Below are 24,246 nucleotides of genomic sequence, written 5' to 3'. Positions count from 1 at the left end.
GACGAGGAGGAGATCGTTCAGATTCCCAACACGTAAGTCAGAAGGGAGGATGCGGAGGGTCTCACTGGACTGCAGGTTTGACCTCCCGGACATCTACAACTTCAGCTCGTTGAAGGTGTGAAAGAGTGAGGGACAAGGTCGTGAAGCAAAGCCAACTTCAGCAACGGTATCGGAACTGGCGAGGGAGGGGGGGGGAGGTGGAGGAGAAAGAGCAGGACGGGGCAAGCGCAGGAGGGGCAGGAGGGGCAGGAGGAGAAGTTGACGGGATTCTGATCTTGTTTTGAATGTAAATCATCTATAACTCATCTCGTCGTCTTGTTGTTCTCAACTATCGGGACGAGACTTTTGTTTGTTCTTCTCCTGCTCCTCCTCTCCGCCCGATCAAGTGTAAGCCTCTCTCGACGACACTTCATACCTCCTAACCGACGACGAGTTGATAAACGAGTCGATCTTGGTAGTGATTGCCAGGTTGATCTGACGTAGCAGTCACAACCTCCTTTAGCTTCCTCTCCTCCTCCTTTTTACTTCTCCTCCTTCCCTTCCCCTCTCTTTCTCGCTCCTTCTGTAATCCTCCTCCTCTTCCCTCGTCTTCCTCTCCTCCCTCCCTCACCTTGTCCAGAGAAGACATGACCTCTGCAAGGGACGCAACCTGGTCCTCCTGCACCTTGACGCGCACCTCAGAGGAGGAGGAGGAGGAGGAGGAGGAGGAGGAGGAGGAGGAGGCAGCGTCAGAGAAGTACCTTGTGGACCTCCTGCAGCGACTGATGACCCCGACGCAGGTCGTCGAGCAATCTCGCCTTGCTCTCCCTCCTCTTGGACAGCTCCGCCTGCCTCCTCTGGATCTCTTGATAGATGAAACCAAGGTCCTTCTCCAGACTCGCTCGCTTCTGCCTCTCGTTCGCCACAGCCTGCGCTCCATTGTCAGACCATCCTCTGACCCCGGGCACAAGCAATCGTCCTTGCCTGCTCCAGCTGAAGGCGCGAGCTCGTCAGGATCGACATCTGGCTGCTGTTCTTCTGCTGCAGCTCCTCCAGCGCCTTCCAACACAAGTCCAGCTGTCAGCCTCTCGACCCCCCCCAGCAGGCCTTCTCACCCTCCCTCGCTCCTTCTCACGGGCCTGCAGTCGCTCGTTGTCCTGCTGGAGCCTGGTGAGCTTGTCGAGGACATCCTGCACGCCGTCAGCTCCGTGCCCAGCAGGAAGTTCGTGCCACCTTCCCCTCCTCTTCTGCTATTCTCGTGTGTTCCTGGCTCTGCAGCAGCATCTGCTCATAACGACCTTGCAAGCAGGTGGTAAGAGACCATCAAGAGCTATCCACCTCCTCCTCTCACGCATGTCTTCAACTTTGGACTTTAGCTCTGCCTCAAGGGCTTTGCTCCGAGGGTTCTCCTCTGTCTTTCTGTAGCACAGCAGACGTCAGTCCCTCCCCGACTCGGGAGGCCTCCGATGCAACAAGATCCAACATACTGCTGCAAGATCAACAGCTCCCGCCGTAGCCTGATGATCTCTTCCTCGTACATCCTGACCCTGGCTGCTACCTCCGAGTCTTGCGGGTCCATTTCGTCTCCCATCTGCTTCCGATCCAACTTTCTGACCAGCTCCACGTTATAGAAGTACAGATCTCCGTTCCCGCCTTCATAGTCGTTCCGCTCTTGGTCTTGACGCCGGAAGACAAGGCGGACGGTAGTGTCCGGATTCCCGAGGATCCTCGTTCGAATCTGACCAGCAGCGTCAGAGAGCGGCTGGGGGAGCAGGAGGAGCTGGGATACATCCTCCAGCGTCGTGTTGGGGCTGATGGTGTAATCGTCGATTTGCAGAAGCTCGTCGTTGATTCCTGGAACAAGTGGTCACCGACCCGTTGCCGCCTCCCATGCAAGCCTACGGATCAGACTGGCTTGTGCTGCGGATGATCCAGGGAGGATGTCGGCAACGAAGTAGTTTCCATTTCCCCTGTGCTTGAAGTATATCCCTGAATCAGCCCAATCAGTGTCCTTCTCAGCAACCCCGTCCGCACCTATCCCTGCTTGCATGGCAGATAGAGAAGTGAATGTGCCTGTGAAGGATCAGAAGTCAAGCCACGTCTGACAGTGAGACTTTCAGTGTCGTTTCGTGATGATCTTCCAACCTGCTCTCCCTCCTCTCCTACCATCCCCTCATCCCAACATTTCACTAGCTCTGGCAACCCTAAACTTTTCATTCTTCCTCTCACCTTTGATTGCACTTCATCAGATTCTCACACATGCTTCATTTCCCCTCCTCTTCTCTCCCCCCTCCTCTTCTCCTTCCCTCTCATCGCCTTCTACATGCAAACAAAACTCCTCATTCCAGCTGGCTCGGACCCTTCACTCCCCTCCTTACCCAACCTCTCCTCCAGCACTTCTCTTCGAACCCGACCGTTTCCTCCTCCTTCCTCCATCTCTCCTCCTCTCCTCCCTCTCCTTGCACTTCTCCCTCCTTCCTCCCGCCGCCGCCATGCCAACATTCGCCCGACCCTCCTCTCCTCCCGCTGGTTCAGGCGGCATCCACCCCGACCGTCAGTACTCCTTCCCCACCCCCACCCCCCTATCCATAATATTGACAACCCCAGACCCCATCATTTCAGATAGTTCAGATGGAAGAATAGGGGGTCATAATACCACCCATGTTCACTTCCGGCAGTACGGTAACTCCGGGGGTACCTCGAGGAGTAACGGGCCCCTGGGTCCGAAGCCTCGGAGATGACTAAACCTTTTAGTACATCCGGTACTGTAGGTCGGAGGTGCGGGTGATACCACCCTCTTGTGGTAGCCGTATGCCTATATCACCCCCTATTTCCCCTACAAAATTGTAGTCCTCAGGACCGGTGGTGCCTCATGACCCCGGGACTTCAGCCCCCCATGATCGGGCTGCCAAGTTCAAAGATCCCAAGGTTTTACTCAAAGTTAAGTTAAAATCAGTACGAGGACAACACTACTAGGAAGTTCATCAACCGGGCGCCTGCCACTCACGGCGGCGGCCCGTACGCCGGGCCCGGGGCTCGATTATCATGGCACGGGCCGGGCCGGGCCGCCGGGCCACTCAGTGCCTGCCATCACCACCCCTACCATTCCGCCACTGTGGTGGACTTGGGGTGGGTTATTGAGATCACACCATGTAACACAGACTTTACACCGAGGAAAAAGTTATTTTTAGTGGAGCTGCACGTGGGGGGTAGTCTGTAGAAATTGTGGGGTAGGGTACATTCAAATATACTTTTATTTTTCAATAAGATAGAAAAGTTTTCAAATTTGATAACATATTTCAAAGGAGAAATTTAGAACTGACATATAAGAGTTGGGGGTGGTCTCAAGAGACTTAGGGAAAAAGGAAACCCGAGCAGGCTCAGGTAGCGACGCTATGGCGAAGAAACTCTTCTGTATCGGAAACCCCCTCCTCGACATCTCCGCAGGTAGAGGAGGAGGAGAGGAGAGGATGAGAGGAGAGTCGGAAGGGGACAAGAGGGATACATGGGAGGAGGAGGACGAACAAGTTGAGGATACGACGAACGGGGCGCGACCAGTTTCGAGTTGAAGCAGATGCTCGAATAAGGAGAGGAGTTGAGGGATAGGGAGGATGGTGCACGGCGCACTAGATCCCACGAGCTTCGAAATAGTTCGATTGATAGCTCGCAATGCCTTGGGATCTCTTGGAATTGATGTCACGGAACCGAAGATCCTGAAAGTGGGAGGGGAGGGGAGGGTGGGTGGGAGCGGAAGAAAATCCGTCTATCATAGTAGGATAGCAAGAGAGAGGATGTGCTGTTAGAGGGAGATTTCTAGATGCAGCCCGACCTCCGCCTCTGCTGATGCTTGCTCCAGATGTCGACCAGGCCTTCCTGGACAAGTACGGGGTCAAGCTTAACAACGCCATTCTCTGCGAGGAGAAGCACATCCCAGTCTTCGACGACCTCGTGAACAACCACAAGGTGCAGTACATCGCTGGTGGAGCCACACAGAACACCGCCCGTGTCGCCCAGTGGCAGATCAACCAGCCCGGAGCTGTCACGTATGCTGGCTCCATCGGCAAGGACAAGTTTGGCGAGAAGCTCAAGGAGGCAGCAGCTGCTGATGGGCTCACGACCCTCTACTACGAGGCTGAGGGAACTCCGACGGGAACCTGCGCTGTGCTCGTGTCTGGAGGAGAGCGCTCGCTCATGGCCAACCTGGCTGCTGCTGAGAAGTACACCATCGCGTGGACGCAGAGCAAGCCCGTACAGGACGCCATCGCCGCTGCTCAGATGTACTACATCGCCGGCTTCGTGCTCACTCACTCCGCCGACTCCATCATGCACGTGGCCAAGCACGCTCATGACAACAACAAGGTCCGATCCTCTTCCACCACCACCACCACTTCCTCCTCCTCTTCTCTTCTCCTCTTCTCCTCCTCTTCTCCTCCTCCTAGTTGAACCTGACTGTGCTGTTTGATCAGACCATGATCATGAACACCTCTGCTCCCTTCCTCTTCGAGGTTCCTCCCTTCTTCAACGCCTTCAAGGAGGCATGGGAGTACCTCGACATCGTCGTCGGCAACGAGTCCGAGGCTGCCGCCATGGGCAAGGCCTTCGGCTTCAGCGCCACCTCCGTCAAGGAGATCGCGATCGAGGCTGCCAAGTTGCCCAAGAAGAACTCCTCCAAGCCCCGCATGGTTGTCATCACCCAGGGCTCTGAGTGCACCATCGTCGCTACTCCCGAGGGAGCGACTGAGTACCCCGTCACCAAGGTGGACAAAGTCGTCGACACCAACGGAGCTGGTAAGAGCTTCTGCCCTCCTTTCTCCTGCCTGTTTTCCTCTCCTCCTCTTCCTTCTCTACGCCATGCTCCTTCTCTCTCGTTCCTCCTCCTCTCCTCGCCTTCCCCCTCGCCCTCCTTCGTCTTCCCTCACAATCGACCGCCCCTCACTTACCTCACAGGAGACGCCTTCTGCGGTGGCTTCTTTGCTGGGCTGATGCTCGGAAAGTCCATTGAGGTGATTCTGACATGCTCAGCGTTTGACAACTTTGACACCCTTGGCAGGACTCGGTCAAGTGCGGTCACTACACCGCCGGAGTCGTGATCCAGCGCTCAGGCTGCCAGTACAGCGACGCTGCTCGCTATACCTTCTAAGGATCCTGGGCCACCCGCTCCTTATGTCTTATTTTTTGCTAAACCCCATGAGTTACGTTCGCCCCTGGAACTTGTAACATGTTAAATCTGCAAATGAATATCTATTTACAAATCAACCACACGGTTCATATCTTCGATCTTTCTTCCTGCCTCCTCCTCACAGTTCCTCCATGTTGCCCAAAACCCCGCCGCCATTCGTTGTGCTCCCTACGTGTCCTGCCATGATCGTCATAGGAACCAAGGCATCCATCAAGCTCGACCAGTTGACGGCGTTCGCCCCGATGCTCGTTCCTGCCAGCAAGTCAGGTTGCATCCACCAGAGCAGCATGGGACTGACAACTTCAGCGATCAGCGCTGAGATCCTTGCTATGAGAGCAGAGAACGTCGGTCTCCGCTGACCTTCTGGTTCCCAACAGGAAATCATCATCATCACCAAGTCCTGGGATTTTGAAGTCAACGCTATACCCTCCTCCTGCTCCCTGCTCCCTGCTCCCTGCTCCCTGCTCCCTGCTCCCTGCTCCCTGCTCCCTGCTCCCTGCTCCCTGCTCCCTGCTCCCTGCTCCCTGCTCCCTGCTCCCTGCTCCCTGCTCCCTGCTCCCTGCTCCCTGCTCCCTGCTCCCTGCTCCTGCTCCCTGCTCCCCGCTCCCTGCTCCCGCTCCCTGCTCCCTGTCCCTGCTCCTTGCTCCCTGCTCCTTGCTCCTTGCTCCCTGCTCCCTGGGGGGGGGGTCCCTGCTCCCTGCTCCCTGGTCTCGGCTCCCTGCTCCCTGCTCCCTGCTCCCTGCTCCCTGCTCCCTGCTCCCTGCTCCCTGCTCCCTGCTCCCCACTCCCTGCTCCCTGCTCCCTGCTCCCTGCTCCCTGCTCCTTCTCTTCCCTCGCGGCAGCATCGCTCTCCTTGCACTCACCCTGTTCCACGTGGGTCTGACAGGCAGGCGTTTCCCTGCTCAACAAGATCACCCAGGGAGGACAAGGAGGAGGGGCAGGAGGCTTGCGGGACCTGCGATGACAGCAGACTTCATCTCCTCCAGGCTGATCCCCTGAGGTCTCGCCTGTCAACCTCTCCTCCAGCGCCACGTCACCAGCCTCACCTCGTAGGGGATCCGACCACTGAGCAGCTCCCACACGATGATGCCGAACGAGTAGACGTCTGCTGCATCGTCAGCGGAGCCTACAGGGCCGTCGGAAGACCGGAGGGGAGGCCGCACGCCTCCTTCTTGAGCACTTCAGGCGCCTGGTAGGCTGGCGTGCCGGCTCCGTCCTGCTCCTCTGGAGAGACGCTATGAGGCAGGCGAGAGGCAGGTATGTGAACCTGCTGTCATGTACTCGCCGTGAACGGTGCAGGCCAGCCCGAAGTCCACGAGCTTCACGGAGGGCGGGCTGGTGTCGAGGATGATGCAGTTGCTCGGCTTGAGGTCGCGATGGATCAGACCTTTGCTGTGCACCTGCTGCATCGTGCTGCGAGCATGGCGGGTGAGGAGAGAGGGCACACGAGGAAGCCAGGAAGCAGAGAGAGAAGAGGGAGAAGAGGGAGAAGAGGGAGAAGAGGGAGAAGAGGGAGAAGAGGGAGAAGAGGGAGAAGAGGGAGAAGAGGGAGAAGAGGGAGAAGAGGGAGAAGAGGGAGAAGAGGGAGAAGAGGGTTACCTCGCGATATTGCGTGAGATATGCAGGGAGCGGAGAAAGGGTAGGCCGACGGTGGAGTACTGCTCGAGCAAGCTCTCCAGGGTGACTCCCTGGATGACTTCGGTAACGAGGTAGAGGTTGGGGAGCGAGTCGATGCAGATCCCATGCAGCCTGCAGATCCCTGGAGGAGGAGCTGAGATGGCAGCAGGGAACCAGCTGTGGTCTCACCAGGGACACCCTGAACCAGGTGCAGCATCTCAGCCTCATGCTTGAAGTCTCTGAATCTCTGCGGGCTGAACCTTCCCTTGAACGCCTTGATTGCCACCTGCCTTGTTGACTTGTACACCTCTGCGGTCGGACGCGGAATCAGCAGGGGCGGAGCTGTGGACGTCACAACCAGCCCACCTGAGTACGTTCCTGTGCCAAGAAGGTTCTCTGGCAGGAAAGTGAGGTTGAGCTCCGAGGACGGGATGACCTGCAACGGGATCGTGACGAGGGGAGAAGGGGGACAAGCACAAGAGCGACTTCGATGGCGGTGTTGAGAGCAAGTCTGGACTTTGCCGAGGGGCTGGACTGAAGTTGACTCAGTCCCAGTGTTCCACCAAATAGATCATCAACCTGGTTGTTGCTCGGGGTGCGAGCGAAGTGGAAGGAGCTGTTGTCTCGCAGTCTAGCAAGTTCATTGTTCTTCTGAATCATCTCCTCCTGCTGCCTTGCTAGCAGCTCGTTCTTCTGCGCCAGCTCTTGCTCCAGGCTCTCCATGCGCTTCTGCAGCTCTGTGAACTCCTTGTTGCACTCCTCGATCAACGCCATGCTCATCTTGGCTGCCTCCGCCGCAGCCGTCGCTGCCCTCAGAGTGTTTTCATTCTCCAGCTCATGGTCACCTTCATCTCCTTGCTGGTCCAGCCTCGTGCTGTTGTCCCCTTCAACTGCTTTTTTCCTTCCCTTCCCTTCATCCTCCTCCAACTCCTCCTCCTCGTCATCCTCCTCCTCGTCATCCTCCTCCTCCTCCTCCTCCTCGTCCTCGTCGACCTCCTCGCCCCCGTCTTCGTCTTCATCGTCGTCATCGTCATCGTCATCTTCATCCTCGTTCTCCTCCTCCTTCTGGACGGTCTCCTGTTGGCCTTTCAATTGGGTCTGCTTTTTCTTCATACACGTCTCGCCCTGAACCAGAGAGCTCTCTTTCTCTACGATTCCATCCTTGCCCTCCTCTTCCTCTTCCTCTTCCTCTTCCTCCTCCTCTTCCTCCTCGTCCTCGTCCTCGTCCTCGTCCTCCTCCTCGTCCTCCTCTCCCTCGTCTTCCTCCTCGTCCTCGTCCTCGTCCTCGTCCTCGTCCTCGTCCTCCTCTCTCTCATTTTCTTCATCCCCCGCCTCTTCCTCTTCCTCTTCCTCCCTTTCTTCCTCCCTCCCCTCGCCTTCAGGCCCTTCACTAACGGCGGGCGGGTCAGACGAGGCTGCGAGCAAGTGCGCGATGTCGTTGGTGAGGAACGAGAGGAGAGTGTCGGAGGCGTGTCCCTTGGCATCCGCCGGCTCGCACAGGTGCAGCATGGCTACCTTGGTGAAGGTTTCTGAGCAGAGGCTCACAAACGAGCACGAGCTTGACTTCCCCTGCAACAACTTGAACAACTGCACCACGTCCTCCAGGATCAGCATCATGTCACGGCAACTAGCATCCAGCTTCTCCTGCTGCATCTGTGGTACCGCGCTCATGGCCGTCATTCAGGGATCACAGCGACCCCTCAAGATCATTTCTTGTCTTGCATGGTGACATCTACCGGAGTCAAGGTCAGGGATTCCACGGTTGAAGGGAATAGCTTCTTCAACAAACAATACAGTGAACGCAGTCATTCTCATCGTTGAGGGTTCATGGCACCGTCTCTGATTGTCAAATACTTCTTTTCGAAAGCTTTCTCTTCTCCTAGTCTGACGCTTTCTCACTTGTCAATTCCCTCTTGCCCTCTTTCCCTCCCATCCCCTTCCCCTGTCGCTTCCTTCCTACTTCAATCTGATTGCCTCCTCCTCAAGTCATGCTCCAATCTTATTGCTTCTCCTCTGATGCTTTCCCCCTCTTCTGCCACCTCCTCCTGCCCTTCTCGCCCTTCCTCATTCCCTCCTCTCGTCTTTTATTCCCTCTTTCCTAACCTCTCCATTCTCCTGTCCTCTCCTCTCTGTCCTCTCCTCTCTCGCCTCTCTTCTCCTCTCTCATGTTCTGTCCTGTCTTGTACTCTCCCCTCCCCTCCCCTCTCTCCTCTCTTCGCTCCTCTGCTCTCCTGTCATCATCGCTCTTTGCCATGGCAGGATCAGGCTTAGCTTTCCCACCCCTCCTGCCAATGCACACTTGAAACAAACCCCCACCCCACCCTCAGTACCTTGCTACCCCATCCCCACTCAGTGACTACCCCTACCCAGAAATCACCCTGATATCCGATCCACCCCACCCCGGCATGTCAACCCCCCCCATCACCCCCAACTCCAATTGTACTTGACATAAATATTTCAAACACCGGTACTACTCCCTGGCCCGGGTACCACCGTACATGGTACCACCCTTTGCCATGGGACAGTATGAGGCGCACGAGGGTCCACCCCCTACCCCCAACCACCATTTGACTCCCTACTAGAACTTTTAGTCAATTACAGCAGATAGGCCCGCTACAGTTCGTCGGGCACCACGGGCCACCCCATTTCACTTCCAACCACCCCACCCCTATTTCATTGCGTCAAGATAGGGGTGGCACGGTCTATGGGTACCGTAATCGAACTAAGTACACCGTGACTACTCACTTCTTTACTCAATATTAATTAAACAATTACAACGCTACCACTGGCGAGTGGTGCCACGGTCTAGAACAGTATCCAGAATGTTGGCTGACCGGCCGGGCACCCGCCCGCCGGGCCCGTCCGATCCGACGGACACGCGGACCGGCCGCTCAGCGGCAACAGGCGGCCCGGGCGGTCCGTTGCGAGATCCGGGACAGTACTGTGACTCGCGGCGCCGGACTCAGCCCGCCCCGGTGACTGCGGGCTCCGCGGGGGCAGGGCCGACAGCCTGGGCTCGGCGGCCGGGCGCGGCGCCGGCGGAATCACTGTCTGGCACTGTGACAGAGTACCGTAGTACGGTACTACCGTAAAGTTTCACTCCGTCAGTAGGGCCAGGCTAGCCTAGTACTAGTACCGTGACCGGGCCCGGGGGGGGCCGGGACTCGGACTCCGAGGCTCGGACTCCGGGGCCCCCGGGAGCCTCGGAGCTCAGAGTCGGAGGCGATTGCTCGCCGAAGTCCGACCGTACAGGTACGGTACGACGCCGCCCGCCGTCACGGTTGCCGCAGGTACAAGTTGATCAGTCCCGAGTCCGCTGGGCGCCGGGGCCTCCGCAGGGCCCTGAGCGGCCTGGCACCGTACTCCGGCGGTCCGTGGCACCGTGGCAATGGGACTCTCACGGTACTACGGTACGGTCGGCGGGCCGCAGCCGACCGCCGGGAACTTACCGCCGGTCTCACGATAAGTGACTGAGAGGTGACCCGGCGATCAACACCCCGAGTCAATTGACCGCATATAGAGCGCGCTAGACAAACTTGAAACGTTATGGCACTGCGGCAAGCCCAGGGACGGCAGGCGGCGGGAGTCAGGCTCAGGCTCCTAGCCTGAGACTTGTGTCAGCCTGTTCCTGCCAGCTCACAGACGGTCAGCCTGGGCTCTTGAAGAGCCTGTCTGGGGACTTACTGAGGGCCCACTATCAGAGTGCATCACAGACGAAAGTACACGTCAACACTGAGTAAAATGTGGTAGAAGAGGAGGACACAAAGGACAGAAAGTTGCAAGGGTGTCAACAGTGCCTCAAGGGCTGGGCCCCGCACCATGTTCAACATCGGCAAGCTGTTCCCCTACTCGGAAGCCTCGGGGAGCAGGAGAATCGTGTATCACCACATGGATGGAGGTGGGCGCTGACTTGTGAAGTGCATGGTTGGACCTGATGCTGCTGTTGTGAACAGACGACGAGTTGATCTGCGTCCCACGCCATGGGCGAGGCGCTGACAGGCTGACCGCCCGTTGCATGGTAGCGACGCAGTCCAGCGACGACGATGGTGACGAAGACGACGGTGAAGGTAGAAAGCAAGCGACATGCTTGACCCGCCTCCTCAACTTGCCTTCCTGCAGACATCGACCCGTCCAAGACAGCTCTCAGAGCCTTTGGAGTTGCCAGGTTTGAGAGGAGAGGGTCACAGGAAAAGGGCCCTGAAAACATGCTGCCCCTCACCAGCGATGATGCCGGCCATCGGACAAACAGGTTGCAAGCGGGGCCCCAGCCAAGCAGAGATGCAGAGAGTAGCACAAGAGGATACGAAGGAGGACGAGGTACTTCAAGACAGTAGACTGCTCTCGTTGTTGCGTGAGGGTTGTGGTACAAGGGCGTGGGAAGATGTGAACTTGTTGTGCTCTGAATTCAAACTCCTTGCAGATGTCTTCAGCAGAGATACCTCACGCCTCGCCCGGCCGGACATGACAGGTTCTCTTGCTGACTTGCGCTCGTCCTTGTCTGAAGCGTTTTCAGGGCCATCGGACCTTATAAGGCCTGAACTGTGCCGAGAGCTGAAAACTCAATCAAGATGGACAAAACAGGAAGGTTGTGAAGTGAAAGTCAACCTCCTTGTGTCCCAAGTCAAACTCCTTGTCTTCAAAGTCAAACTCCTTGTATCAAAAGCCAATAGTCCTCGGGTTCTCCTTGTCTTCAAAGTCAAACTCCTTGTCTTCAAAGTCAAACTCCTTGTCTTCAAAATCAAACTCCTTGTATCAAAAGCCAATAGTCCTCGGGTTCTCCTTGTCTTCAAAGTCAATCTCCTTGTGCTCAAAGTCAATCTCCTTGCGTTCAAAGTCAAACTCCTCGTGTTGCTGACTGCTTCATGTCAAGGAGCTGAGGTCGGAAGGCGGAGGACGATGGCGAGTCAGAAATCTGCCACGAGGGAGACTGGGGCGACCTACAAGAAGAACGCTTGCTGCCAGGTTGGTGTGCTGTATGTTCCCTGCTGCTGATCATGTCTGAGCAGACGCCTCCAGAGATTGTGTTGGAGTTCCGAGGAACTCCGAGGGCAGCAGCGCCGTCGGGGGTGAGGAGAAGGAGGAGGGAGGGAGGAGGGAGGGTGGAGGGAGGGAGGAGGGAGAGAAGAAGGATAGAGGAAGGAGACAGGGAGGAGAGAGGTCAGGGTTGTGATGAATACACTGTTTGAGTCGTTGGAGCAGGCTGCGGGTGATAGCATCTCAAAGATCAGGAGTCAGGTGGGATGCTGAACATGTTCAAGGTGGGTTGCGTGATGCTTGAGTTGTACAGGTAGAGAAGACTGTTCGCCAAGGGAAGTCCGACAGCATTGTTCGGGGGACCAGAATGAGAAAGATGAGTGAGATGATGGTGACAAAATTGAAGCAATCATGCCTTGACAAGGCGGTGAGTTTGTGGATTCGGGGTATAAAGGACAAGAAGAACAGAAAACAGAAGAACGAAAGGTTGAAACATCGCAAAGAGGGAAAAATCAAGAAACGGATTCTGGCAATATGGTCGCAACAATGTGATGAAAGCCGAACAAGCAAAAGAAAGACTGAAATCATTCTGTCGAAACAAACAACAAGAACAAAACTAATGTTGGTGACATCATGGGTAAATCACACAAAACTGATAAAAACACGGAGGGACGACCTGAAATCAAACTGGAAAACCCTAAAACGCAAAACAAGCAAGACCGTAATCAAGATTTGGGCAAAGAGGACGAGGGATGAGGGGTGGCGGCGAGCAGCGCTGGGGAAGGCAGTAGGGCGGATACGAGGACGGGAGGAGGGGAGGGCGTTCGGGGCGTGGGCGGAGAGGACGAGGGAGGAGGGGTGGCGGCGAGCAGCGCTGGGGAAGGCGGTAGGGCGGATACGAGGACGGGAGGAGGGGAGGGCGTTCGGGGCGTGGGCGGAGAGGACGAGGGAGGAGGGGTGGCGGCGAGCAGCGCTGGGGAAGGCAGTAGGGCGGATACGAGGACGGGAGGAGGGGAGGGCGTTCAGATATTGGATTGTATACTTGGAGGTCACCACATACATCATGCAGAATGTTTATAGGGGATGTTTGCTGTCAGACAATGCTTGCAAGTTGCTTTGCTTTCATGTATGGGCTACGTGTAAGGTATTTTATCTTCTGCTCTCTCTTTTTGTTGTTTCTTACAACTTTGTCCTCCTCCCAGTGTCTTCGCGCCCCCCCTCGCTCCTCCTCCTCAGTGCAGCTGCAGACGGAAGACGTTCGCTTCAACCAGCTGCACGACGACTTCTGCAAGGTCGAAGAGCAGCTGCAGCTGCTGCAGCAGGAGAAGCACGACTGGGAAGCGTCCAGACGTCATCTGCAATCTCAGAGGATTCTTGACCAAGAAGCCTCCGCCCTCCTCCGCAAGGATCTCGAGCATCAGCGGGAACTTTGTGACTACCTCTCTGCCCAGCTGCAATCCACCAACGACAAGTTGTATCGGCTGCAGAAGCAACTCCGGAGATCTGACGACGTTGCCGCCGAGCAAGTTGAAGAGAGCAGGAGCAGAAAAGATGAGCACCAGGAGCAGCAGCAGGAGCAGCAGCAGCAGCAGGAGGAGGAGGAGGTAGAAGTTGTTGATATGTCTGTGTGCTCATGAACTCACCTTCTGTTCCTGTTCTGCTCTTCATCAACAGGCTCCTCCTGCTCCTCCTGCTCTTCCCCAGCGTGACGAGGACTGGACACCAAACCGAGCGAGCGTCTTTGACGTGAAGCAGGTGACGGCCTAGCAGCAACAGAGAGGGGGGTGGGAGGACGAGGACGAGGACGAGGAGGAGGAGGAGGAAAGAAGAGGACACAACGAGGAGAAGGAACAAGGAGGAGGAAGAGGACGAGGGAAGGACGAGGACGAGGACGACGAGGAAGAGGACGAGGAAGGACGAGGACGAGGACGACGAAGAGGACGACGAAGAGGACGACGAAGAGGACGAGGAGGACGAGGACGAGGATGAGGACGAGGAGGAAGAGGAGGAGGAGGAGGATGAGGACGAGGGGGAAGAGGACGAGGATGAGGACGAGCAGGAAGAGGACGAGGACGAGGACGAGGACAAGGACGAGGAGGGGTGTCTGACGAATTCTCTTCTAGGCTCGACTGGTACGTGCGCTCGTTCCTCTCGTCGAGAAGATGGGCAGCCCCAACACCCAGCCATCGGTAGGTGCTGGAGCTTGGCTCCTCTTATTCCTCCTCTTCCTCTTCGTACCCCCTCCTCGTCACTCCTCCTTGATCCTGTTCGTTTTGCCCCCGCCTCGTACCGTCCACCACCATCACCTCCTCGTCCTCGTCCTCCTCGTCCTCCTCCTCTTCGCTCCCTTTCACTGTCACATGTCGCATGTCCTGCAGTCGTCGAGCTTGTGCGTTGATCGTCGCCTGTCAGGTCGGAAGTCCCGACACCCGCTGGCAAGACGAGGACGGAGGCAACGACCAGCCGATCGAGGAGGGGGGCGAGGACGAGGAGAGAGGAGGGGGAGGGGAAAACTTTCACGCCTTTCAGGGCGTTCTTGTCTGACTTGCCAGTACACTGTATGGTACTGTCACTTCACTTTTATCATGATCCATCCTTCAGCCTACTCGGTCACCAGCCCCGCCGGACTGAGTCCGAGGCTCGGGACCGCCCTCAGTCACGGTGCCACTGCGTCACGGCACTGAACTGAGCCGTATGGCCTGCCGGGGCGGCCTGTGCGACAACTCAGAGCAAAGTAGCGTCTAGGCTCGGAAGTTCGGCGGCCCGGGGGCCGCAGGCCTCACTGAACCGTCGGGCCGGCGGCTCAGCCGGCGGGACACTCAGCTCAGTGCTGCCGGGCCCGGCAACTTGAGCATCAGTACCCGGTCGTAGTGCTGATGGCAATGTGACAGTGCGGCCGGGCGGATGCCAGCCTTCTCAGCCAGCTAAAACTCTTTAGTACTATTTATTATAATAAACTATTGATATTTAATAGTCAATCAAATTTCTTAGGGAAATTAAATAACCATTTGAACAATTATCTAAATATTTTTGTATCAGAATCCTATTTAACTAAAATCATATAATGGGTTGGGGAAGGAGTACGGTCAACATCAACAGATTTGCCGCGTAGGGGCTTGTGAGAAAAAAAAACGAAAAAAAGATAAAAAAAAACCCTCAGATGAAAGAGAAATAGAGTTGAATGGTAGAAGATGAGGTTGAGAGAGGATATGTAAGGGCTAGAAAGCGATGAAACGAGTGTGTTGGTGAGAACAGCAAAGTAAAAATCATGTTGCGACGGTTTGTTGCAACTCGGGGATTGTTTGTTCGGATTTGTGATGAGTCGGCAGAAGTGAGGAGGAATAGCGAGATGACAACCGGGAGGATGAGGACGGGCGAGTGAAGCCATGGATTCTCCTTTTCTCAGTGCTTGTTCCATGGTCGAGGTTCTTGAGACGAAGAGTTTGTTGCAGATCCGACTCAACCGGCTGCAACAATACTTTTGTTTTACACAAAGCATTTTCGTTGATGGGACTTGTTCTGAAAATCATCTGGCCCCTGTCTCATCAGCGCGCTGTCTAGATTACATGCTCATCCTTCCCTTCTGCGCCTGAAACTGCAAATGATGGCAACCATTTTTTCATTTTTTTTGCTGTGTTGTCCGAGAGCATCCTTTTTGGCCTGACGATACCATGATACCATGATATGCCTGTTGATGTTCATCATTTAAAGTCACTTGAACAGCTAGTTTCTTCTTTCGCTCTATCTTGTGCTCAGGCCTGACTGTTGTGATGCAGAGTGTACTTCCGCACTAGGCAGCAACAGTCATGTCGTCACCATCCAAGCGACGAGAAATGGATCTGATGAAGCTGTAATTGCACCTGAAATTGAAAGAGTGATGCTGATAGATGCCTTTACAGCATGATGAGCGACCATGAAGTGCAAATGGTCAAGGACAACATGTCTGAGTTCAATGTCAAGTTCAACGGGCCGAAAGACAGTGATAGTCTGCTACGTCGAGACATGCCCTGACTGACATCCTCGTGTTTGCTTACAGCCCCTTATGAGGGAGGAACCTGGAAAGTTCACGTGGAGCTTCCTGTGAACTATCCGTACAAGTCTCCGAGCATCGGCTTTGTGAACCGCATGTACCATCCCAATGTCGACGAGATGTATGTTTCACTTCCTGCATTCGATGTCTTCTTCCTTTGAATGGTATTGTACAGGTCTGGATCGGTCTGTCTAGATGTCATCAACCAATCTTGGAGTCCGATGTTTGGTATGCTCACTCTATGTTAGATTTTCGAAGCACCTTGATAACACCGGGTGCAGATTTGATCAATGTTTTCGAAGTATTTTGCCTCAGCTCCTGACGTATCCCAACCCCACGGATCCTCTCAATGGCGAAGCTGCAGCCTTGATGATTCGAGATCCTGAGAAATACGCGAGCAAGATCAAGGAGTATGTTCAGATGTATGCCACAGACATCAGGTTCGAAGATGAAGAAGAAGAGGAAGAAGAGGAAGAAGACGACGACAAAGAGGATAGTGGAATGGATTCAAATGACAATGATGATGATGATGAACCAGCTGGAAAAATGGACGAGGACTAGGCATTCTTCTCAAGTGGTATGATGCTCTTAGGTTCGATACCCTTTCCCTAACTGTGCACTTCAGTTCATCACTGGTGTAAATATTCCGACGGAGCTGTTGCCGATATGTCAATTCAAGATGTACAGCTTCCTGTTGTGTATACTAGGTTCTTCATCGACGTTAAGTTGCGAGCGGAGAATTCGAGTTCATTAGAGAACTTCGGAAGCGACGAGCGGAACTGCGCTAACAAAGATGACATTTATGCATTCAGTTCTATGATCGAGTTCATCGCGAGTTAGTTTTATCTTGTGAAGCGCACTGGCTTTCTCTGCTCAAGTTTTCCAGGCTCGAAGCTCCGTGCGCGAGTCGAACAGGACAACTTGCAATCCGCCGGACCGTACGGCGTTCACCTTTGTGCCTGGCCGCACCCGGTTCATACAGTGAAGGTTGCCAAGCTCACAGTGCCGCCGCAGTAACAATTCGCTTCAAGCACCACTGTTCACTGTGACAATTTTAACTGAGTATTGCGACTGGTAAACTTGGAAAACTTGGCTTCGGACGCCGCTGAGTAGCCTACGGCCCTTAGCCTAGTATTTCGCATTTTATTAATCTTGAAATGCTTACGGGAGTCTACTGCCTCGCCGAACTTCGGAAGCCGCCGGGTCGCCCGGGGCCGGTCAGTACGGTCGGACGGTGCCACCCGGGCCGCGTGAAAGTTGGCCGCGGCCACGGCCACGGCGGTGCGGCCGGTTCCCGGACTCAGAGTCCGAGCGACTCGTTTTCACTGCCCGGCCAGTCACGGTGCGGCCCGGCCGGGCCCCAGGACTCAGTCACGGTCGCGCCGTTATAACCGTCAGCGAAACGGCCGGGCGTCCGACCGAGTCTCGAACTATCCTGGCAGTACGGTAGTAAACGGTGAAGTTACGCCCCTCGACCGAAAGAATGAATCGATCACTGCAAATTCTCGCAGAAAATTTGAAATACCAACTACGGATTCGCTATATGTTGCCAAGTTGATTAGTCGCAACTGATAGGTCTTTTCCGTGTACAAGGTCGTGTGCTTGCACCCAGTGAAATATGTTGAATCCAAAACGTAACATTTCAAATCTTTCGAAAACAATTCGCAAGAAGTTTGGAAACAGCTTTACAAGATTGTTTTATCTCAAGGTCGTAGCAGGGCGAAACGTTGTGTTTTTTATAGCCAGAGAGCGAATCGTTGCGAGATATTGTGCGAACTTCTACGGGGAGATTGTTTGGAGATTCCAGTCAGTTGTAGCGGCCGCGCGCCTGGAATGTCCTCCTCGTCCGAGCGCCTGGTGGTCAAGCGACGAGCTCGCATAGACGATCGAATTGCCCGTGACATCTTTCAGGTGCGCGTCCTCTTCCCAGCAGAGAGTACATGGTGTCCTACTTCGCAGAGCCGAATCCTCGCCAACAAGTATGGCATCACCCCGAAAGCTGTGCGCGATATCTGGAACCGGCGAACATGGAGGCATGTGACGGAAACACTTGAGGAAGAGAGCGAGCCCAGCACACAGAGGGCAAGCGAATCGCATGATGGACAGAGAGACTCTAGCTCCATGGAAGATAGCCCCCATCCATCGGATCTGCAAAGCTGTCAAAACAACATGTTAAGTCAAGAGGACAGCAAGTGTGAAGGAACCTTTGACGACCACGGGTGGCTGGTCTGTCCAGTTAGGATCAACTCCTTCTTGTCCGACATTGGTTCTGAGCATCGATGAATGGTTGTTTAGTTAACTCGTGCTATGGAGGAGCCCTGTTTTTGTATTGTATTCCCTGCTTATTTCTCATGAACAACTTCCTGTCGACAAAGCAACAGTTCCTGATGTTCTTAAAAACTTCCAAGTTATAAACAACAGTTTCAGCCAATTGTCAAGTTTTTACTTTCAAGTTCAATATACCGATGTTCTGTGCAGACAACAGGTTCACGGTGGCATCGCTGGGTGATTTGTTGGGTAGTGGCGTCTGAACCGTTTTCACCCCTATCAGTCTCCGCATCCTTTCGATAAGCAGTTCTTCAATCCTTTCAATATGACATCAGTTCTGATGTAGACTGCACAAGTTTCATGACAAACAATTCCCTCACTTTTACACGGTTTGCTCCATGGCCACCAGGAAGCTGTTCAATTCCATCATCCTTTTCTTCGACTCGTCTTTTTTTGCTTGCCCTTCGTCCTGCTGATTCCCGTAGGACTCTGCATCGCCTGAAGCCCATTTTTCCCCTCATTTGACGATCACCCAAATTGTGCCAGTGTAAGTCTATTTCGCAAAGTCACGTAGTATGAGAGAAACTTGGCTTCAAGTTCGAAAGCTCGGCGGTCTGTTCAACGGTTCACGGAGTCGCAGAACTTCGGAAAAGGAGTTGCACATTTGAAGTTTTCTGCAATCACCCGGGCCGTGGCTTTCATTACCCTTTTGTTGGTCATCTTTGCATGCCATGATGCTTTTTCAGGTGTCGGCCGCCGCTGAGTCCGATCTCCGACGACCGAATGGTATGGCTTGCCAGTGTCACACTGAGACGGTGCCACCGTGTGCGCACTGCCGCGGCGCAGTGCGCCGCCGAGTCCGGCCCACGCGGGCCGGTGAAGTCATCGACTGAGTCTGCCATGAGTGACTTTACTTGAAGTACGATACATTCCGAGTATTGCGAGATGCCTGGCACGCCGTACTGTAGCCTACGGTCCGGCCGTGAGCCCACGGCTCGGGATCGGACTCCGGCCCATCCCGGCCCGCCGGGCTCCGGAGTCCCGAAGTCCGGGACTCACTAGCGAGTCCGATCCGCCCTGACCGGCGGCCGGGCCCGGCCGCCCGCGGCGGGCTGGCACCAGGTGACCGGACTCCCGGGCCGCCGGAGAAAATGGAAGTTTCAATATATTTTTGGCTGACTCTCAAGAAGGTAGGCTGACTCATAGTGACATTGAGTAACATTTTTGTATACCCTACCCCCTTTCGGTACCCCAACCCCTTTATCATCAGAGAATCACAGGGGTTGGACCCCTTTGATCCACCGACCACCCCAGAACGAAAACTACGAAAAATGCAACCCCTGATCAGAGCAAATCATGTCATGATGTCGGAGGAGCGACGACGACGACAAGAAAGGGCATTTGACCTGATAGAGAACAAAGTCATCGCTGATAGTACAAAGAAAGTTTACCGATGCAAGATCAATAGGATCGTGCGTCTCTTACTCAAAGTGAATCCCAGGGCTGTCGACGAGAACGGCGAATTGATACTCCCAATGGCATGGAAAGATTTGAAGAGTTTGTTTGGAGACCTTGTCACCAATACTGACTTACCAAAATCTAGAAAGAGAAGAGGATCGTCCAAGAGTAGAGATGGGATAGCGGGAACTGATGAAGATCAGGAAGATGATAACGAAGGTCAAGAGCCTGAGGGAGAGCAGGAAGATGAGGAAGACGAAGATGAGGAAGACGAAGATGAGGAAGACGAAGATGAGGAAGACGAAGATGAGGAAGACGGAGATCAGGAAGACGGAGATCAGGAAGAGCAGGAAAAGCAGGAGGATGATCCGCATAACGTACACGAGCATGATAACGAGGACATTTCAGGATACCAGGCAAGCAAGAGAACGCTGTCGTTAGGAGCACTGAAGGGGTACAAGAGTGCCTTGAAAGCATATTACAGAGACAGAAATGTTGCTTTTGACGCGACTGGAATGCCATCGGGTAGTACGTTAAACGACCGGCTCAGTCGACTGATCAAAGGCTATGGAAGGGTAGTTACTCAAAAGAAATCCACGGGAGTGATGAAATCAAAAGAAGGCGAATGTGTCTTGGCAGTGAGAGAGTATGGAATTATTTGTGAAAAGATGACCCAGATACGTTCAGATACTATGGCACGAGAGATAGGATCAACAAGCTTGTTCGGATTTGCTGCTACCACGATCATGTGGAACTGTTGCTGTACAAGCGAAATATTAGACATTCTACATCTGGAACACTTTGATTGGGAGAACGACTGCTTGAAGCTGACGATATTGAAGACCAAGATGGACCAAGGGGGTGTTGACGCCGACATTTTTTCTCCGAGAACAAGGCACATATTTGCAGCACCCAACAAACCTATGTCTTGTCCTATCCTGGCCATTGCTTTGTATGCGTTTTCCCAAACCAGAATGAGGACATGTCACACCAAATTTTTTCTGGGAAACGACCAGAAGCAGAGGTTTGGTCAAGTCTTGAGAAGAGTATTGTCCACAGAGGGCATGCAGGAGGAAGTATGGAGGGACGTTGGTAAGTGCTAGCCTGGGAGTGAAATCTTGAGACTGAGATTTTAAATGTGCAGGTTCGCACAGTTTCAGAAAGGGGAGCGTGACGCATCTACTAGGCATTCCGGGAGGACCAGGTAACTCCAAGGACAGGTGCATTGGAACAGTGGAACCAGGCAATGATCAATACTGTGGGCGTATTCTAGCAGGGAACAACACAAAGAGCGAGAATTTCGATGTTTTACCTCCTCATTTCACCAGGGAAGGTCTGGCAAGAATCTACGATATTGGTATGCACAAGTTCATTGATGGGTACGACACGTTCCCGGACAGCTACAAGAGATGTTTACCAATGTTCCTTGCGCAGATAGTGTACCATTTGGACCGTCTCAAAGACATGTTTCCAAGTCACCACTTCCTATGGGGTTCACCTGTTTTTGCAGTAAAAGGCTCAAGAACAATGCAATTTTTACAAGAGTTGAAAGAGCATCATATCAGCTTTTGTCGCGGGGAATGCGAAGAATGCGGTATGACCTGCACTGGAGTTCCGATGCACGTGATGAATGTGGCTGAAATCAGAAAGCTGCGAGAGAGTCAAGAACAGGGAACAAAGCTGTTGCAGGATACAGTGATGAGTGTTTCAACTTCGCTACCGCAAGACATTTACCAGTTAATCATTAGAAACTTTGAGGTGAACGGAGCCATTCCACTAGCTCATAGAGGTTTGGAAAAGCTGCGGGAGGATATGAAAACCATGATGAATAGAAGATTCAGTGAAATCACGCAAGGACTTCAGACGTCGAGAAGGATGCATGGTCCTCAGGAACTGACAGGGAGAGGGGGTGGAGGGGAACTGCCAATTATTAACGACAGGACAGGCATACTGATTGAAGGCGAAACGTTTACATGGGGGGGAATGGAACATCCTGTACCTCAAGGTTTTATTTTCCCTCAGAAAACGCCGTGCAAAAGTATGTGGCAGAAATGGCACCTAGGGCAAGAGGAGAAGATCGATGGAGAATGGAAGCGTATTGGTCCACTCAAACGGTTGGAAGGAACAGATCTAGTGTGTTCCAACATGAAGAAGAATCTTTGCAAAGCCAAAGCAGTCATGTTGGCCATCGAGGGAATGGGCAGAAGACTTGCAAATTTGAGTACTGATATTGGGATCAACCATGAGAACTATTCAGAGTGCTTCAATCATGGTTACGTTGAACTTGTCAAGGAAAAGTATGGACCGAATGCATGGAAAAAACAGAGAGAAAGATTCACTGAGCTTTCATACACGACTATGTACAAAAGGTTATGTCGGAGCAATACAGGTCGAAAGAACAAGAGGAAGAGGAACGATATTGCCAACGAAGGTGTACGGCGGTGCGTGTCACGGACATGTTACATTGCAATGGACAGTGACTGACTTTGTGTTGTATAGGGGAAGAAGGATTGATGCCGCTTCAACGACCCAACAGACTCATTCTCCACTTCATTCAGACGTTGACATGGAGAGCAGCGATTGACCGTCATGCACTAGTAGACTGTAAGCCTGTGACTTGAAACTAACTAGCAAGTCAGTGCCACTGTAACTTATTATGCGGCTATGTATCATAAACTGCGAAGCCGCTGCGTACTCCAGCCTGTACCGTTATTCAAGTTGTACTCAGTGACTGACTCGAGTCGGCAGTCTTGCACTCGTCATGATTTGTACTGACAACAGGCCAACTGGCCAACTTCGAAGTTCGAGTGCGGCCGGCCGGCCGGGCCGCCCGGCGTGACTCCCAGTCACGGCCCGGTCACGGTCACGAACTGAGTTCCGACGGACCGTACGGGCCTCGGAAGCCCGGCGCGGCGCCGGCGGCCCAGCCGGCGGCCGGCCGCCAGCTGGCCGGCCGCAGTGACGGCATGTGGGGGGATGAGGAGCAGGCGATGAGTCATGGAGGCTTGAGGGGTAGGGAAGGCAGTGCAGGGTGAAAGATGGCGAGAAGCGACGACAGAGGATGCAGCAGAGAGGGGAAGGAGATGTAGATGCAGCTCGAGTAGATGTAGATGTAGATGTAGTAGAAGTAGATACAGCTCGAGTAGATGTAGATGTAGATGTAGTAGAAGTAGATACAGCTCGAGTAGATGTAGATGTAGATGTAGATGTAGTAGAAGTAGATACAGCTCGAGTAGATGTAGATGTAGTAGAAGTAGATGTAGATGTAGTTCGACTAGGTGTAGATGTAGTAGATGTAGCGCCATGTTTCATCCTCCCTCCTTGTCTGCCGATCCTCTCGTGATGCCCTCTTCCTTCAATACCTCAGTGATGTTTGCAGGCATCGGAACCAATCTCAAGCCCATGGGGAGGATGGACTTGTTGGTCAACGAGAGGGAAAGAAGTGAAGTGAAGAGTTCTTGACATCATCCCAACTCCATGGCCGGAGGAAAGCTCTTGATCCCGCTCAGCGTCTTCGCTGCATGCTGCGTCTTGCTTTCCTCCACCCTGCTGTATGGGGGCGAGAAGGACTCGTTCAACAACGACGATGTTGCTCTTGCTGAGAATGCTGATCTCTGTGCGACTCAGGTCTCCTCTCGCCCTTCTCTTGCCTCTCCCTCATCCATCTACCGCAGGCCGTGAAACTTGACGACTGCCTCCCAAAGGCAAGGCCGCCCCCGAAGCATTACACAACTTACCGGGTCGGAAACAAACTTGTTCCATGGAAGACAGTCAAGACAGCAGTCAAGACAGATCCGCGGGGTGTCTTGCAGGTTTATGATGCTGACGCCTTGGATCCGGGTGTGTGATGCTGGTGTTGTTCATCGCCAGAGTGTACAGCAGCAGACCCAGCAGACTCGGAACAGATTGAACTCCCTGCAGGCAAAGGAGGTGATGTCGACAGCTATCAACCCTTTCTCGTTGTGCCTCGTTCCCATCCCCTGCCTCCCCTGCCTCCACTCCTCGACTTCCTCCCCTCCCTCCCGTTGCCCCCCCCCTTTCACCCTCCCTCCCCCTCCCTCCCTCCCTCCCTCCCTCCCGTCCTTTCTCTACCTCCGTCCTTCCTGTCCTTTCCCAAATCATCCTCTGTGCCTTGTGATCGCTGCGAATGGATCGAGCACTTGCGATTGTTCTCCCTCGGTCTTTGCATGCCGCGTGCTGTGTAGCGTCGCAGCTCGTTGCAAGGAGCTTGCGAGCATGCGAGCAGTGACAACCCGAGCAGGTCATGCAGGAGGATTTCATCCAGCAGACTGAGCGGAGGCTAGAGGAGGCTAAGGTCTGCTCCTCCCCCGTTGAGCGTTTCTGAGCTGCTCCAACAGCAGCAGATGTCTCGCCTGGTTTCCTCCCTGCATCCCCCACCTCAGACAGGTACTGCTGCTGGTGCTGCTGGTAGAGGTGGTGGTGCTGGTGGTGGTGGTGGTGGTGGTGGTGGTGCTTTTCTGACACGGGGTCAGGAGCTGCACAGACAAGGACGGAGAGCAGAGGGAAGGCAGGGGGAGGAACAGGAGGGGCAGTGGGAGCAGCAGCAGCAGGAGGAGGGAAGGGAGCATCTTCGCTCGTCCTCGAGACAGCACTGGCGACAAGCTTGGCAGCAGAGCAGAATGAGATCGCGTCGTTGAAGCGAAGACTCAAGCTCCTCGCCCGAGCGCGACGGGCTGGGAGAAGGCACAGGAAGCAGACGGCGACGGCTATGAGCAACAGC

General features: G+C 54.2%; 8 protein-coding genes across 8 annotated transcripts; 5 read left to right on the top strand and 3 right to left on the bottom strand.

Moving 5' to 3' along the window:
* Positions 1-369: 369 nt before the first annotated feature.
* On the bottom strand, positions 370-1,521 carry GUITHDRAFT_154942 (hypothetical protein; the record flags this gene model as incomplete). The annotated part of the gene is made up of 8 exons (XM_005824566.1): positions 370-474; positions 611-664; positions 741-908; positions 964-1,038; positions 1,095-1,169; positions 1,213-1,277; positions 1,331-1,398; positions 1,467-1,521. Coding segments are annotated over 8 exons (653 nt in total), but the record flags the coding sequence as incomplete, so codon positions are not given.
* A 1,853-nt stretch (positions 1,522-3,374) lies between these two features.
* On the top strand, positions 3,375-5,119 carry GUITHDRAFT_144908 (hypothetical protein; the record flags this gene model as incomplete). Its single annotated transcript, XM_005824565.1, has 5 exons — positions 3,375-3,426; positions 3,836-4,338; positions 4,446-4,767; positions 4,927-4,982; positions 5,030-5,119. 5 exons carry the CDS (start codon positions 3,375-3,377, stop codon positions 5,117-5,119), a joined length of 1,023 nt encoding a protein of 340 aa, XP_005824622.1.
* Positions 5,120-5,200: 81 nt separating this feature from the next.
* On the bottom strand, positions 5,201-7,703 carry GUITHDRAFT_154940 (hypothetical protein). The gene is made up of 10 exons (XM_005824564.1): positions 7,355-7,703; positions 7,142-7,309; positions 6,965-7,084; positions 6,758-6,917; positions 6,426-6,571; positions 6,305-6,382; positions 6,205-6,263; positions 6,114-6,153; positions 6,022-6,056; positions 5,201-5,558 (listed from the first exon to the last, which is right to left on the bottom strand). The coding sequence occupies exons 5-10, from the start codon at positions 6,565-6,567 to the stop codon at positions 5,277-5,279; spliced, it is 636 nt and encodes a 211-aa protein (XP_005824621.1). The 5' UTR covers positions 6,568-6,571; positions 6,758-6,917; positions 6,965-7,084; positions 7,142-7,309; positions 7,355-7,703; the 3' UTR covers positions 5,201-5,276.
* A 2,891-nt stretch (positions 7,704-10,594) lies between these two features.
* GUITHDRAFT_144906 (hypothetical protein) lies at positions 10,595-14,293 on the top strand (the record flags this gene model as incomplete). Its single annotated transcript, XM_005824563.1, has 14 exons — positions 10,595-10,673; positions 10,729-10,842; positions 10,895-10,940; positions 11,025-11,092; positions 11,196-11,243; positions 11,289-11,737; positions 11,782-11,841; positions 11,975-12,010; positions 12,063-12,176; positions 12,819-12,893; positions 12,952-13,353; positions 13,424-13,504; positions 13,873-13,938; positions 14,162-14,293. The coding sequence occupies 14 exons, from the start codon at positions 10,595-10,597 to the stop codon at positions 14,291-14,293; spliced, it is 1,770 nt and encodes a 589-aa protein (XP_005824620.1).
* A 1,262-nt stretch (positions 14,294-15,555) lies between these two features.
* Positions 15,556-16,340, top strand: GUITHDRAFT_158581 (hypothetical protein; the record flags this gene model as incomplete). Its single annotated transcript, XM_005824562.1, has 5 exons — positions 15,556-15,599; positions 15,649-15,728; positions 15,786-15,900; positions 15,955-16,002; positions 16,061-16,340. The coding sequence occupies 5 exons, from the start codon at positions 15,556-15,558 to the stop codon at positions 16,338-16,340; spliced, it is 567 nt and encodes a 188-aa protein (XP_005824619.1).
* Positions 16,341-19,378: 3,038 nt separating this feature from the next.
* GUITHDRAFT_116275 (hypothetical protein) lies at positions 19,379-20,943 on the top strand (the record flags this gene model as incomplete). The annotated part of the gene is made up of 4 exons (XM_005824561.1): positions 19,379-20,597; positions 20,650-20,725; positions 20,834-20,884; positions 20,940-20,943. The coding sequence occupies 4 exons, from the start codon at positions 19,379-19,381 to the stop codon at positions 20,941-20,943; spliced, it is 1,350 nt and encodes a 449-aa protein (XP_005824618.1).
* A 602-nt stretch (positions 20,944-21,545) lies between these two features.
* On the top strand, positions 21,546-22,089 carry GUITHDRAFT_116274 (hypothetical protein; the record flags this gene model as incomplete). The annotated part of the gene is made up of 2 exons (XM_005824560.1): positions 21,546-21,946; positions 22,005-22,089. 2 exons carry the CDS (start codon positions 21,546-21,548, stop codon positions 22,087-22,089), a joined length of 486 nt encoding a protein of 161 aa, XP_005824617.1.
* Positions 22,090-22,500: 411 nt separating this feature from the next.
* Positions 22,501-24,094, bottom strand: GUITHDRAFT_144904 (hypothetical protein; the record flags this gene model as incomplete). Its single annotated transcript, XM_005824559.1, has 4 exons — positions 22,501-22,779; positions 23,243-23,355; positions 23,598-23,794; positions 23,904-24,094. The coding sequence occupies 4 exons, from the start codon at positions 24,092-24,094 to the stop codon at positions 22,501-22,503; spliced, it is 780 nt and encodes a 259-aa protein (XP_005824616.1).
* Between the last annotated feature and the right edge of the window lie 152 nt (positions 24,095-24,246).

The sequence above is a fragment of the Guillardia theta genome (genome assembly GCF_000315625.1).
Source record: "Guillardia theta CCMP2712 unplaced genomic scaffold GUITHscaffold_93, whole genome shotgun sequence".
Classification (NCBI taxonomy): Eukaryota; class Cryptophyceae; order Pyrenomonadales; family Geminigeraceae; genus Guillardia; species Guillardia theta.
This window is presented reverse-complemented; position numbering and strand designations above follow the sequence as displayed.